Source organism: Salvia hispanica, chromosome 6 (assembly GCF_023119035.1).
Source record: "Salvia hispanica cultivar TCC Black 2014 chromosome 6, UniMelb_Shisp_WGS_1.0, whole genome shotgun sequence".
NCBI classification, from domain to species: Eukaryota; Viridiplantae; Streptophyta; class Magnoliopsida; order Lamiales; family Lamiaceae; genus Salvia; species Salvia hispanica.
Window position 1 is genome coordinate 1,376,172 of NC_062970.1, and position 16,016 is coordinate 1,392,187.

The 16,016-nt window shown below is 36.1% G+C and overlaps 3 protein-coding genes across 3 annotated transcripts; 2 read left to right on the forward strand and 1 right to left on the reverse strand.

Annotated features, from left to right (window-relative positions):
* Positions 1–1,803: 1,803 nt before the first annotated feature.
* LOC125194023 (cytidine deaminase 1-like) lies at positions 1,804–3,025 on the forward strand. The gene has a single exon (XM_048092017.1). The coding sequence runs from the start codon at positions 1,925–1,927 to the stop codon at positions 2,921–2,923; it is 999 nt and encodes a 332-aa protein (XP_047947974.1). The 5' UTR covers positions 1,804–1,924; the 3' UTR covers positions 2,924–3,025.
* Positions 3,026–4,627: 1,602 nt separating this feature from the next.
* LOC125194024 (uncharacterized protein At4g29660) lies at positions 4,628–6,144 on the reverse strand. The gene is made up of 3 exons (XM_048092018.1): positions 5,990–6,144; positions 5,711–5,911; positions 4,628–4,969 (listed from the first exon to the last, which is right to left on the reverse strand). The coding sequence occupies exons 2-3, from the start codon at positions 5,891–5,893 to the stop codon at positions 4,856–4,858; spliced, it is 297 nt and encodes a 98-aa protein (XP_047947975.1). The 5' UTR covers positions 5,894–5,911; positions 5,990–6,144; the 3' UTR covers positions 4,628–4,855.
* Positions 5,930–8,817, forward strand: LOC125193407 (enhanced ethylene response protein 5). Its single transcript, XM_048091190.1, has 10 exons — positions 5,930–6,000; positions 6,138–6,300; positions 6,653–6,789; positions 6,870–6,963; positions 7,068–7,432; positions 7,730–7,817; positions 7,932–8,008; positions 8,090–8,164; positions 8,248–8,353; positions 8,523–8,817. Exons 1-10 carry the CDS (start codon positions 5,930–5,932, stop codon positions 8,652–8,654), a joined length of 1,308 nt encoding a protein of 435 aa, XP_047947147.1. The 3' UTR covers positions 8,655–8,817.
* The last annotated feature ends 7,199 nt before the right edge of the window (positions 8,818–16,016 follow it).

Genomic DNA, 16,016 nt, shown 5'->3' on the forward strand with positions numbered 1-16,016 from the left:
AATAAAATGAAACTATCACTTTCATTCAATATCAACTCAAGAGGATGTATATTGAATTTTATTAATATTGGCATTCATTATTAAAACGAGGATACAAATTCTATATATTTATTTAATTTAGTGCACCACCAAATTCATCCATTCATTTATAATACAATTTCATTCTTATATAGTACTCCCTCCGTCCCACGTTACTTGAAATAATAATACGTGTATGTGTTGAAGTAGATGAGATCATAGAGACGTAAAATAAAAAAAAAACGTTAATTGTGTAAAGTGTTGATGGGACCCACATAAATCGACTTTAATTCATTGATAAGCATGAATTAGTATTGTGAAAATTAAGATGACCACTAATAAAGAAGATATCAACAAAATTGTCTATCAAATTATTAGCATGAAATTGAAAGATTTTTGTGATCCAGATCCATCTGTTAGGTTGGTCGTGGCGTGGGTATTGGGGAAGTAATAATGAAATAATTAAAGGAATACTTTGTATTTTAGTACTTCATTTTATAATTATAGTCCACATGCGTTGTATTCACACAAATTATAGTAAAAAATATTGATTTATTTATTAGAGAGGATGTGTCAACTGATTAACAAGGTTATGTCGTGTTATTGGATTCTCAATTTTATAGTCAACTTTTCAATTACTTTATAGGGATTAATCAAATTTAAGACTGTTTAATACGCACGAATTTATTCATATATAGGTGTTTTTATAAACGATATTGTGATTTTAACGTGTGAAAAACATGAGATAGGAAAATAAAGTGGTCACACGAAGACAATCAAAAAATGCACTTAAAAGCGAATTAGAGTGAAGTGACAATGTACTGGTATTGGTATTAGTATCCCACATTATTGGGAAAATGAAATAAATTACAATTATTTTGGCTAATATAGGCCAAAGGTTAAAAACAATGGTAGCTAGATAATGTTTTCAATCGAAAATAGAATATTACGTGTGGATACAACCTCAAAGCCATCTGTAAAACTCTTACTATAAATATACATTCATCGAAATTAATAGCAATTTTTTCTAAATATTTAGTAAGTAAACTTTACAATCTTTACAGATATCATGTCCACATAAAACATCCTCTCCAAACTTTTAGTTCTCAAAATATCCATTTAGCTTTTCACGTAAAAAAAGTCAATATTTTTATTTAATTAAGACGCTTCAAACGTAGCTAAATTAGAACCACGTTGACCCGAAATTAGACCAATGATTACGTTTAAACTGTATCTCATAGGTTGAATCAGAACCGATATACTAGCAACAATTTTGATCCAATATCGGTGGAAAAAAGTGAAAACCTAACCACCATAAACCGCAAAACGATCTATCTTTTAAATATAAATGAGTTATGAGACAATTGAAGTCAATTAGAGCCACGTAATTTAATTGGAACGACTAATATTGGTCCTAATTTGGCATCGACTAGGGGTGTGCAATTTTCGGTTCGGTTTTTCCTACAAACCGATTCAATTTGATCCAAAAAATCGAATTTAGGCCGTACAAAAGATGTCACACTTTCCTTTTTAGTTTGTCCCCTATAAACGATATGTTCAATTTTATTTTAAAAACGTATCTCATTGGTTGAATATAAAAATTATATTTTCTCTTAAAAATGCTATTGAAAACCGCTAAAACTCATCATTTCAAAATCGAAATCGTCATTGGTCAATTAAGATTCGACTCCTCTTGAAAGCGCTATTCCGAAAAACACGATTCTTTAACAGATGACGCACCAACAACTACCAAAAAATGGAAGTGCGAAAGAAGCAGCAAATCAGATCCTATAAATACGCTTCCACCACCACCACCTCCTTCCCACGGCCACTCCTCCGCCAATAATCACCGCCGTCGCCACCTCCTCCTCTCCAATTTCCCTCTCTCCCAATCACACACACAAAAATGAATCACACTGTGACGCAATTCGTGATGGAAGCCTCCGTGGCCGAATCCATCGCCAAATCCCTCAACCTCCCCTCCGTCCTCCACCTCCTCCCCCACCTCGTCCACTCCGCCCAGTCGCTCGCCCGCCCCCCGATCTCCAGCTTCCACGTCGGCGCCGTCGGCCTCGGCTCCGACGGCCGCGTCTTCGTCGGCGTCAACGTCGAATTCCCCGGCGTCCCGCTCCACCACTCCATCCACGCCGAGCAGTTCCTCCTCACCAACCTCCAGTCCCACCGCTGCCCCTCCCTCCTCGCCCTCGCCGTCTCCGCCGCCCCCTGCGGCCACTGCCGCCAGTTCTTCCAGGAGCTCCGCCGCTCCGCCGACCTCCAAATCCTCGTCACCGACCACCTCAATTGCGTCCAGAACCACGACCGGATCGGAATGCCCGACGTCAAAACCCCCGATTTCGTCCCCCTCCTCCGATTCCTCCCCAATCCGTTCGGCCCTCGCGATCTGCTCGACGACGAAACCCCTCTCCTCCTCGAGAAGCACCACAATCGCTTAGATCTGCCCGATCACGACGAAAATCCCCCAATCCTCTGCAACGGAAACCACAATTCCCCCAAATTAACCAATGGAAATCACGAAATCGACGAATCTCTTCTCAAAAAAGCAGCTCTGGAAGCTGCAAACGACGCTCACGCTCCCTACAGCGGCTGCCCCTCGGGGGTTGCATTGATGGATTGCGAAGGAAAAGTGTACAAAGGCTCCTACGCCGAGTCTGCTGCCTATAACCCTAGCCTCGGGCCGGTTCAGGCGGCGCTGGTGGCGTATATCGCCCGAGGCGGAGGCGATTACGAGAGGATCGTGGCGGCCGCGCTGGTCGAGACTAAAACGGCCAAAATCAGGCAGGATGACACGGCGAGGCTGCTGCTCAAGGCGATTTCGCCCAAATGCGAGCTTCGGGTTTACCACTGCCAATTGGCTGGCAATGTGTGTAAAAAGGTTCCTGCCTAGCTCATTATCAAATTCGATGATGATCAGAAATATGATATCTTGCAACTGTAGATTGCCCCTGCAAATTTATATATTTATCAATGAATAATTGCATTTCGAATATCTTGCAAATGTTGATTCTTTGTTCTTGAAATGGAGATTCTTAGTCATGCTGCAATCTAGTTTATGCTTAGGAAGAGCTAGTTTACTTGGTGATTCTACGCATTAGGATGGCTTTTGCAGTGTATAAACGGGCTTGAGTTTGTGTCGAGCGATGTAGGTGGTGTTGTTCGCACTTTTACTGATCTTAAGGTAGAAGGCATGGTTCTAGTGTATAAAACGGGCCTGAGTTTGTGTAACGTAGATGATGCTGTTTGCACTTTTGCGAATCTTAACGTAGAAGGCATGGTGCTAGTTGCGCTGCGACTTTAACAACTTTCCCCCATGCTTACAGTCGATAGGTTCCTACTTTATGTGTTTCTTTGTTCTGTTGTGTTGGTGCTCTCGATTGCTTTAATACTAACTATGCATTAGGTTGGTGTTTGCATCGTATAAACGGGCTTGAGTTTGTGTCGAGTGATGTAGATGGTGCTGTTCTTACTTTTCAAATCTTAACGTGGAAGGCATGGCGCTAGCTAGTTGCGTTGCGACTTTAACGAATTTCCCCCATATTTAGTCGTTTACAGTGGATATCTGTTATGTGCTTTCTTGATAGGTTCCCATTCTACTTTAATGCATTTCTTTTCGTCTTGAATTGGAGAGAGACATGTCAAAGGGAGCTTTTCTGAGTAGGAATTCCAATCTTAGGTGCTTTTCCAAAGTCCCTTTTTTGTGCTTAGATGGAATAGCAAAGTTCCCCACCTTTTCATCTATATCAATAGTAAAGTACTAGCATTAATGTGAATAGCCTTGTTAGCTTCATTCAATTGGATGATTGGTGGTTGTAACACATCTCTTTCTCATAAACGTACACATGATAAGCATCATCGACTTGTTATCACACAGCAGGTGGAGCATGAATGGGGTCGTAGAATTCAACGATTTTGGGTTTCCACGTTTTGTTTTACTGTACGTTGTTGCTCCTCTATTCTTAAATTTGAATCGGTGTTGAACCAAAACGTCATATTATGTGCATTCGAATTTAGCCCGGTGCGTTTAGCTGTAGCGAAGAGCTCTGTCTAGTGGTTAGGACTCAGGAACTTATTGCTCAGAAAGTGAAGTGGAATATAAGAGTAGAACAACATCATTCACCAAAATTGGAGGCCAATTTGATCTTGTAAGTGGAGGTAATGGTATTTGGCCCTATCCAGTTAGATTTCTTGAGAATATATTCATTGGTATCTATATATATGATCTGGTGATGGTGCCTCAGAAGAGAATGTTACAGTTAAAAAGAAAGCAAGAGAATGTAGCAATTACAAGTAATCCTACACGCAAAAGAAAAAGAAAAAGAAACAAACAAAGACAAGGCCTCAAAATAGGAACTTTCTGCAAGATCCGCTGAGATAATGAGAAATATTTCTACATGTACGAGCAAATCGGTAATAATATTAAATACGGTAAATCAGCCCGACTCCGCTAACTAATGAGATGCCCCAATAAACTACAAAAATTTGCTTTAGCAAGTTCCACAATCAGAGGATAATCGGAACAAGGGTGTCGATCTAGCCCTTATCAAATGAGCCCCAAAGCATAAAAACACGAATAACATTAGTGGCAAAAATATAAGCTCAACCACATGGCATCGTATATTAAAATGAGTAACAGAGACCAAACAAAGTTGGGGATCATCAGTTCATCGTCATACAAGATTATTCGTATTATCTAGTAAATGACCATAATCTGTTTGCAGTTATCCATGACTAAGAATCACAAGAGCAAACATGATGCTGCAGTTCCTTGTTAGGCATGTAGAGTGAAGAAACTGAGTAGCAACGACTAGCCCGTTGCTGACTATTTCTTGATGAATGCAGGAACATCACCTCTCATAACTCTCCAAGGCCCTCGATAGAACACCGGCTTCATCAATGGAACGTCATGCCCAGGGTGCTCATCCCAGAATCTCTCCTGAACAATGCAGCCATAGATTACAATGAAACACTTCTGAAAAAGGTGCAAACTTTTTCTGCGAAGACGTAAATAGGCGAAAGGAAAATTGCAAGGGCACCAGCTAAATGAACAAAGATCATATCTGTCTTCTCAAGCACCCGAGCTCACTATTCCATAATTTTCTTTGGTAAACTGTAAATATAGGCCCTGTTTTTCTATAGTAATTTAACCAGTGTGCCAAAATAGGCTAATTGTTGGTTCTAACTTCTAAGACAAACATACCATCAACGTACTATTTATATGAACATCTTGTAATCAAAAGCGCAGCATGAGTTTATAGCAGCGTTTCGACTAGCACATTATGCAAGACTTGATGTAAAGCAATCAGAAAAAACTTATACAATTTGCAGACAATAGAACTTCAAGCTGAATGTGTGCAATGCTGTCCAACAAGATTCAGGATATAGGCTAGGCAAGAATAGATTTACAAGACAAAAAAGCCACTAGAAATTCCTACCAAGTTAACAACATTAACTTAAATATATACCCTCAACCTTTTTTCCACATATCGAGTTTTTCAAGCAAGTAGTGATTTTTGGTAAAGTTAATTCTGTCCAATCACAATTTAAACACAAATACCAAACACTCATCAATGCTATCTTAACCATTCAGAACTAAGTAATTTAACAAGAGTTTTAACTCACTAATCGAGCTTATGCATAAAAAACAAGTCTTGCAGTAAAAATTCAAAGATACTACCTTGTAGAGCTGCTCTTTGATGGCAGCCCCAATAACCCCAGTGTAAAAAGCACAGACATAGATGGTGATGAGAGGGGTGAACGACTTGGGACGCTTGTAAGGCTCGATCATATCCCACAGAAGCGTTCTCTCCCACTTTGTGTACACATAATCAGCGTATTTCCTCCACAGGTAGCTCGCCATTTCCCGATTCTACCTACCCTGAATCAGATTGAATCCATGTCAATTCCCAACAGCCGAAATAGTGATCGAAAAAATCAAACAGGCATTAAAACAAACAGTTGGGGTGCGTGGTGAGAAGCCACCAATCGAAAGCGATTTCTAAAACTAATTGTGGAGTGCAAACAAGAAGTAAAGACGATCAAATCGGAGCGGAATTTCAGCAAAAGGGCTATCCGATCAGTTTAGAAAGATGATTGGGTTACAGATTTGTAAGCATGGGAGAAGCTCACCGCCGGATAACTGAATACCTTACCCGTTTCTCCGACGCGATCTCGTCTCAAGACGGCAAATCGCTCAGCCGCCTTCTTTCCGTCTCCTCCGACTCCCCCGCCCTCCTCTCCCTCGCCGACGCCCTCAATACTTTCCAGGTCGCCCTCTTACTTGTTCAATTTTGTATTTCCCAACTTAAAAGATCGTATTTTCAACTCACCCAAGTTGGTGATTCGCTTATTTGTAGAGTAGTTTCAGTGGTTTTAGTACCAATTTGCAAATTGTTGTTGAAAAGGATTAGAAATTGGAAGTGTAAATTTGTCCCTGTTCATATGCAAATTAGGTTGAATTTAATGTCTTTGCTACTCAATTGTTTGAACCCCTCCATGATTCAATGTTTTAGGGTTCTAGTTCCATGATTCAATGTTATTTTTCCAGTCATCCATTGATGAAAATATAGATTCTTCACTTTTATCGATCGGTCTTTGATTTGGTTGAATATATTTTCAGGATGCTAACAGGGTTATTAGGCAATCTGAGAGATTTTCTCAGTATGGGGACATTCTACTTCATGTATTCCGGGCCTTGCAGAGTTATCGGTTGAAGAATTTGGTCGAATCGTATATGGCCTATGAAAAAGCATCCAAGTAAGTTACTTTCAGATGAAGTTGCTCCATGTTTAAGATTTTTATGCCCTGTAGTTATTCCTAATGATGGAGAATTGTAGTGCTATTGTTCAGGAATTTCGGAATTGGGAAACAGCGTGGGCATTGGAGGCATTATATGTGATTGCATATGAAATTCGGATTCTTGCTGAGAGGGTGAGAAATTCACGAATTCCGCTCTTTTTGTACAGTTATATTTGTGTATATTATCAAGAGTACAAAGAGGTAAACCGATGTATGCATTGCTGTTTCGTTTACAGGCTGATATGGAGTTGGCTTCAAAAGGGAAAACACCTGAAAAACTGAAAGGTGCTGGTTCTTTCCTTATGAAGGTGTTCGGGGTTCTTGCTGGAAAAGGACCAAAACGTGTCGGGGCTTTGTATGTGACATGCCAGCTTTTCAAAATATATTTCAAGCTGGGGACTGTCCATCTCTGTCGCAGCGTGATAAGGAGTATTGAGACTGCTAGGATATTTGACTTTGAGGAATTTCCTGTGAGGGATAAGGTCACATACATGTATTACACTGGTCGTTTGGAGGTGTACAATGAAAACTTTCTAGCTGCTGACCACAAATTGTCATATGCGTTGACGCATTGCAGCACAAAGAAAGAGGCTAACATAAGGTGAGGGTATACGTCCACTTTTACTCATTCCATTGCTAATCATAAACCTGAATCAAAAGAAATCAGTAAAGTGGGAACCGAGGCCAATGTGATATATTTATGACAAGTTTCTCTTTTAACTTTTAATACATGATAACCTTAATACATTAGTAATACATAGTGGAAAGGCTTAGGTTATTGGTTTAATTTCATCATCGTGTTAAGTTTACAGTCAATTGTAGAGTCTCTTCTTTCTGTTTGCATCGTAATGTATTTTGTTTACTGCAGTTCTAACTAGCCATTTCTTCTTGCAATTAGGATGATCTTAAAATACCTTGTTCCTGTGAAGCTTTCCATAGGTATCTTACCTAAGGCGTCACTCCTTGAGAAGTTTAACTTAAATGAGGTATGGATCCATACACGTTGCCTTATATATTGAGTTACTTGTCAGTCTGCATTATGTGCTTCTTTGAACTCTGCTGTAAAAAGTTCTCAAACTCACACTATCTGTTTGTTGCAGTATAAAGATGTTGTGCTTGCTCTAAAAAGAGGCGATCTTCGACTCCTAAGACATGCCCTTGAAGAACACGAAGACAGGTTAGAAACTTTTTTTTCTTTTATACAGTATTGTTTGGTAATGCATTGCGAAACTTCTTCATTCAAGTAAATCATGATCAGGTTCTTAAGGTCAGGCGTATACCTTGTTCTCGAGAAGCTAGAACTCCAAGTTTACCAACGACTGGTTAAAAAGATGTAAGTGGCGGTTTTCACATGTCTCTGTTTATGGCAATTGAGCCCGGAGCTATTATTAATTGTCTTTTTCGTATCGATTGCAGCTATATCATACAAAAGGAGAGAGATTTAAATCGTGCTCACCAAATCAAGTTAGATGTCATCGTTAAAGCACTTAGGTGGCTTGACATTGACATGGATGTCGATGAGGTAATTCTTCCTTTATATTGATGGAATTGATTCACAAAAAAGTGTATTTGTGTTGGTTTATACTGATTCCTAGTAAAACTTCAATGACTAAGTTATTCATCTCATCATCTCCTGCTCTTTTCCTAGAGTTAGAAATGCCATTTTTCTCAATATTTCGCGTGTTTTGCAGGTGGAGTGCATAATGGCGATTCTGATATACAAGAACCTGATGAAAGGGTACTTCGCGCACAAAAGCAAAGTCGTGGTTCTTAGCAAACAGGACCCCTTCCCGAAACTAAACGGCAAACCAGTCAATGCATAGACATAAACTACACACACTGTCTTAGCAAACAGCTTCTTGTATTGACAACACTGTGTTATTCTCTCTGAGTGTATTTTCTCTGTTCTTTTTAGGTGATTTTGATCTTCATTGTAACTTATTTTTAGGAATTTTTAATTCTATAACACTATACAGCTTTGTTTTCTCATTCTGACTTTGTAGTAGAAGATCTGAAATTCCAAAGTTTTAAGAAAAATGTATATTTGGGATTTGAAGAAAAAGGTCAGAGAAAAAAAGTCAAATTGTTGAAATCAGAAGTAACAATTGTTACATTGTCAGTCTTGACTTGACCATTAAGCTGATTTGGGCATAGATAGTGAAAAGAAATATATAACTAATAGGTTTGGAGTTAGAGGGTAAACATTACTACATAATTTGTATGTATTCTTCTGAAAAAACATTTTAGTGTCCTTTTATTTATCACTTGATAAATGATTTTAATCAACATTTTCACTGCATGGGGATCCAACTACAAGAACAAAGATCTTGTTATTTCTTCAACAATTTCTTATCTCTAGTATGATTTGAACCCACACAAAGTTCTAACCGTCTATTAAAGAAAATGAATTAATTGGACTTTTAGGATTTCTAGTACAAAAGAAATAGTAGTAAATTTTATATTTGTAGCTATGGTGAATAACCAACTTCTTATGATGAAATGAATTGTATCATATCATACTAATTTCTATTTTCTTAGGCAGTGAAATGAAAAAGATTTTGGTTAGTAAATGTATATCGTGACTTATTTTAGGAATGTTAAACCTTTTGTCCCCCACCATGTGCACCTAAATCCCAAAATCTACTACATATTTCACAAATTACATAAGCGTTCACACATACTAATACAAGATTATGCAATAGAATAGACATGCACGTTTGATTATGATATGAATCACATTAGTTAGTTGTGTTAGTTCACAATTGAGAACTCTCCTTTTATGTTAATCCCCAATGTGAACACTAATCTTTTGGACAATGGAAGAAAAACAGTATGAAATTAGAGGTAATTCAGTGTTAGACGCAACAAATTTGGTGCCCCAAATGCACAACAATACTTTATATTTGGCTCATTTTGCAAGCTGATTTGCGCCTTTTTCAGCCTAGTATCGTGTGGCGTTACATGATTTCCACCTTGCTTGAAGAGTAAGCTGATCTTACTTTCTCTTTCGAAATCAATGTTTTTTAATTTCTATTGTTCCTAATTTATCTTTTGCAAAAACAGAATGAAGATAGATAGCAACGAATGGCAATAGGAAAAACATGGTAAGTGCTTGCTTTAACCCTTCTGAATGTCTATCAATACTTTGAAATCGGGAAAGATTAGAGAAAGATAGATACACACTAGAATTATTGAAGCTTGACTAGCTGATAGCATACTTTGAAATCAATGTGTTTTTTTCTCTATACATATGGCACATGCAATTTCAAGTCACCTTACGAATTTCAAGTGATCACCGTGCAAATTTCAAGTCATTGTTTCACAGAAGCGGTGCGAATTAAATACACATAAATTATTCAATTATTATGATTTAACCTTATATTTATGGTATGCCATTATTAGAATATACTTATTATATCCTTCAAGCTCCAACAATGAACAAAATAAAAACAAACAAAATAAAAAATAAAATAAAATCAAGTAGAAGTGGATCTGGTGCGATGGTCTAACCAAAACTAGATGGATCATTCAAATAAAGTGAAGTGATCTAAAAGTCATGTTCTAACAAAAAATAATCTAAAAATAATTGCAAATTTTAAAATGATTGCATGGAAGTATGCAAGTTATTCCTTAATTACTAGGGTTTTACCTTGTACCTATGATACCGTAAAGTAACTTCAACACACCGCGCGTTAATTTTTGTAAGTATTATTTCATCGACGCGTGTAATTAAATACACATAATTTGTTCAATTATTAGGTTTAGTCTATATTTACAGTATGCTAGAATGACTTTTTTAGCTCGATTTTATAAACATTATGCGAAATTCTAGTCATTCTAACATTGCAAATACTTTTGGTCCGCTTCTCGCTCATCATCGTAGTAAATCAGCATCACATATTTCAAAATTCAAAACATAATTATATCATATATATTAATAATTTAAATCACAATCATCCTTTCATAACTGTTTTAAGAGAATAAAAAATTACATGTCTCTTTCAACTATATTTGTTGATATCATATTTATATTTGTGTTATTTTGAATCATTATTAGAATGTAATTTTATGGTTAAAAAGTAATCTTAAAAGTTTCCTCTTGACCAAAATAATTTATAAAATCATATGATGTATGTATATATTAGCATGTGACAACCGTTAATTTTTGTTAATTTTACTCAAAGTAATAAAATATGAAATATTTTATCCACTCTAGTACAATCCATTTCATAACATATAAGATCCAAAAACAATTTGAGCCGTAAGACCCAATTTCCGTTCTATTTTTAGCAATTTCTATTACAATTTCGAAATAAACCCCAAATATACGTCTAATACATCAAATTAGCATTTTCTTTATGCAAATATTTTTCACAAAAAGGCGACCATACTTGTTGGGCGTTTAAACTTAATTTTAGAGATAGCTAGATAGATAAAGATACAGATACACCTGCAAATTAAATTCTTATACTTTAACTTGGGTACATTTGTAGTCTCCAAATTTTCTTAATATACAGGATGTCTCCAAATTTTGATATAATAATATTGTTGAATTTTTTGATATTTCTCATCCTTTTTTTTGTATTTTTATTTCTTTCTTCTTATTTATATTAAATGACACAACATATATTCTCTCACCTCAATTTTGCCTTTTCTGTCTTTTTTTATTTCTCACACTAGATATATATAGTACTCTCCATATGAATTTTTTACGAAAAAACTCCAAGCTCTTTCAAAAAATAGGCTCGAAAAAATTAAAAAAGAAGAAACTATATGCAAACTAATCATTATGGAAAAAACTCAATATACTTATCATGTTATAACTCATTCTAATAATTAATTTTATTGTTTCAAAATGAAATTTATTCATTTTTTATATCTCCGCTCTTGTTTGTCAGAACGCAACTACAATTCAGCAGCATATCACTACTTGACCATTTCTTATACACAATGGCTTGCCCGATTCCGTTGCATAATAGTACTATAATATATGATGATAAAAATACAACCACATTTAATTTGTACATAACAATGGTCATGACTACAGCAGCCGCAGCCGAAGCGGAAGTCATCAATCCCCACCGTGATGCCTATTTAAAGCAGCGCTCTTCCGTTCTTGCTTATCCGTTTCCTCATAAACACTATAAGTTCGTCTCGTCTTGTCTTGCCTCTTACTTTTTTGTAGATTTGATTTCTTGTTCATAATCTTATCACTGTTTGATATGAAGATTATTAATTAATTAGATGAGTTTCTCACTTAATTAATGGATAAATGAATTTAGTTTTAGGCAAAACTCAATCTTAATGAACAAAACTCAATCTTATTTTTGAAAGAATGATCTAAAATGATTTTAAAATGACAGTACTGTAGTTCTGCATTCATACATTCACTAGTGTAATTTTCAAATTGTGTAATTGTTTTACTTTTTTTTTTTTTAAAGGTGGATGCTGCAGAGAAGCTCTTGGTGGTCCCTCTTAACTTGGAAGAACTAAAGCAAGTTGGTGTGAAGGTTTATGGTGCTAAATATACGAGAGTCATGGACGAACAAGGAAATGAGATCAATGACATGTCGAGGTGTTGAGAAATGGGGATCGGATTGTTTATGCTAGCCGGGAATGGGCTGAGGAAACGAAGGCACAGGCCATGATCTTGCTCACGATCACCTGCTTGGAGAAGGGAGATTCTGTGGGAAGGCTCTTGGTGCTTCCTCATTGCCTCGATGTGGTACATGAGGTTGGTGCGAAGATATATGGTGCTCACTGTGTGGAAATGTTTGATGAAGAAGGATTTGAGATCAATGACATTAGGAGGTTCAGAGATGGTGATTGGGTCGATTATGCTAGCAATAAATGGGCTAAAGGAAGCGAATGCTTGGATCACGATCACGACCACGTGCTATGGGAGATTTTGTGGGGAAGCTACTAGTGCTTCCTGGTAGCTTGATGAGGTTCAAGGTGATTGGTGCGAAGATATACGACTATATCTACGACATAATCATGAACGAAGAAGGAGTTGAGATCGATGACATACGAGTGTTGAGAAATGGCGATTGCGTCGTTTTCACCAGTGAAAAATGGGTTAAGAAATTGAATGCACGTAAGAGGGCTAAGGAATCGAATCCACAGAAACAAGTTGAGGAATTGAATGCACATAAACAGGTTGAGGAATCGAATGCACAGAACCGGGATGAGGAATCGAATGCACCTGTCACGATCACTTGCTCGACACCTATTATGAGAGTGTTGAGAGGGTTGTGGTGATCAATTTGAGCGATAAAGAAAGGGATCGAGATCAATGATATCAACTTCCTAGTGTTGAGAAGATTAGTTTGAAGGAGAGAAAACGTGACTTTACCATTTTTCAAATTTCCTATTTTTCCTTTTCAATAACTAGGAAACCATAACTATAAAGTAACTAAAGTAATGAGTTGAGCTAAATATAAACGTTTTGACACTTAAATTTGATAAGTATTCAAACATATTTTGATGTTCACTTTAGTTTTGACCCTGTCCCATGGTTAATTCTCAAAACAAACAAACAAATAAATAATCCACTTAATTTATTTGTGGTTAATTGACTATAAAGTCACAAAGTTTGGCCAAATTAATTTTGATTTGTTTCCAACCTTTCAAAATTTGATTGAGATATCACAAAGTTCAAATAATTCTCAATTCTCCCATTTTTGTGGCAAATTTGATGATAAATTGGTTAAAAATTGTCTCATGATAACTTTATATTTATTGATTGTAAACTAATAAACCAAATATACCAAGATTAAGATGAAAATTATGTATTAGAATTATCTTTTGTAAACTATAGCAGGCGCTTTTGATAAATACTGTATTAATGTACAATTAATAAAATTCCATTTTTATGTCGAATAAGTAATGACTCACTCTTTGGTTGGTGGGTAAATATATCACATGAACATAGTCTGCCAATTTTTTCAAAATTTTAAATACTGTTACATGTTTCTAGTTCAGTTTCTTGTAATTTAATTTTATAATTGTGTAATGAGGTCTCTTTATATCCAATTAGGGTTCATAATTTAGATTTTGCCTAAATGATTTTTGGAAGTAATAGTCATAATTTCTATTCGCAAATGGTGAGAGATGTAAGTATGCAAAAATATTTGAACAAACTATTATTAACTTTTTTGAATATTTAGAAATAGTGTGAAAGGGTTAACTATTTTGATAAAATATTATAATAAAAAACTAGTAGATAATGAGTATATATGTACTTATACAAATAATCAAATAATTAATTATTTATTAGAATAAATTATTAAACATTATTAATAGTTTCTTTGATAATATGTACTAGTATAATACTCCCACCATCCCACCTTAAGAGTCCCAATTATTTTTCTACACTCATTTTATAAAAATGACAATAAATAGTAAAAGTGGGGAAATGGTAAAGTAAGAGTAGTAATATTCTAAGAGCTAATTTCATTAAGAGATGGATGGTCAAAACGAAAACACCGGTTTGGCCCAATTAGAACCAACTTTAACTGTAATAAGACATATTTTATTGTCCATATTTCAAATCCAACATCTTTTTTGGAAATTAATGATTAATCGTAAATTTTGATACACTCATAAGGAGATTGTAACAAAATATTCAACTTATTACTTCGTGGATGTGAACTCCACAATCTCTATTGAAGTTGTTTGGTACATTTCACCGATACTTTTACAAGAATATGGTTTAATCTATCCCTATGTTTAATGTATTTAAAATTGTCAAATTGGATAATTACTTAGAGATTGTAACAAAATATGCAACTTATTAGCTTCGTTTGGATGTGATCTCCACAATCTCTATTGAAGTTGTTTGGTGCATTTCACCTATACCTTTAAAATTGTCAAATTGTCAATCCCTATATTTTTTGTTTTTCTAGGTTATCTTCATGGCTATTATACCTCCGGTCGAGATGGAAGTTCTATATGGATCGAGTTTTATTTCCACCGCAAACGTTGTCAGTTGCTCGTAACTGATCCTTGATATGGTCATCAAACTATTTGTTGAATATGTGGACAAAAACACATATGCTGTGGTTGACTCGCATATGGAGATTGTAATGAGATATGCAACTTCCTCCTTGGCTCTGGATGCGCTCGTTGCAATCCCTATTGGAGTAGTTTCGCTCAATTTCCCGACACCTCTCAAGCAATACGGTTTATAATGTTTGATCCGTCTATGGCGTGTCAAACGAGTGTTTGACGTGTCTGCTAGGTAAAACACACTATCTCATCTCACGTTAGGTTCACATGTTGCATTGTCTTACCACCTAATATATTTCTTTTCTTACAAAAACAGAATGGAGAAAAATATCCGTGTTAAATACGTCTGCACGAGGTGGCTAAAGCTTATAGTAGTACGTATTTTGTAATTCATAAACTCATAATTTGTTTATTGATTAAATATCCGTTATTCTTGTTATTGCATATAGGTTACCGTTTTTTTTTCAATTAATCGTGTTGCTTGCATTTTCTACCTACTTGTTGCATATAACAACGATCCATCCAATACTTGGATCGCTAAAGCTGTGCCTGGCAATTTTCGCCAACTGAGCCTTCTTTCTCGTTATATCATTTCCATATATTGGTCTGTCACCATCTTCTCTATCATCGGTTTTGGCGATTTACATGCCGTCAATTTAAAGGAGAGGCTGGTGTGCCTTATTGTCATGTTCTTGGACTGCGGAGTCGGTGCATATGTGATTGGAAATGCTGCAGCTGCCACCAGTTTCGCACACATAAACCAACTACCTCCTCGACTTGTAGACCAGATGATGTTTCATCTGTCATTAACATTTAGAATCGAGTCAGAGGGGATACAACAACAAGAGAAGCTCAATTCACTCCCAAAAGCTATGAGGACAAATATCTCCAAGCACCTTTTCCACACTCTGTTTGAAAATGTGTAGTTATTTCGTGGAGTTTCCAAAGTGTTACTCTTACAACTGGTATATCATAGTAATAACTAACTTTATATCCTTCAATTTCTATGAATCTCATATGCTAAACTATTTCCCAGGTCATTTCACCACTAACCAATACATGATTGTTAAAAATGAAGTGTCAACCGACTTTTATATAATTGCCATTAGAGCTTTGAATGTGTTAAAATTGTACATAGTATTTGTGTTAGTTTTCATACAAATAACATGCACATC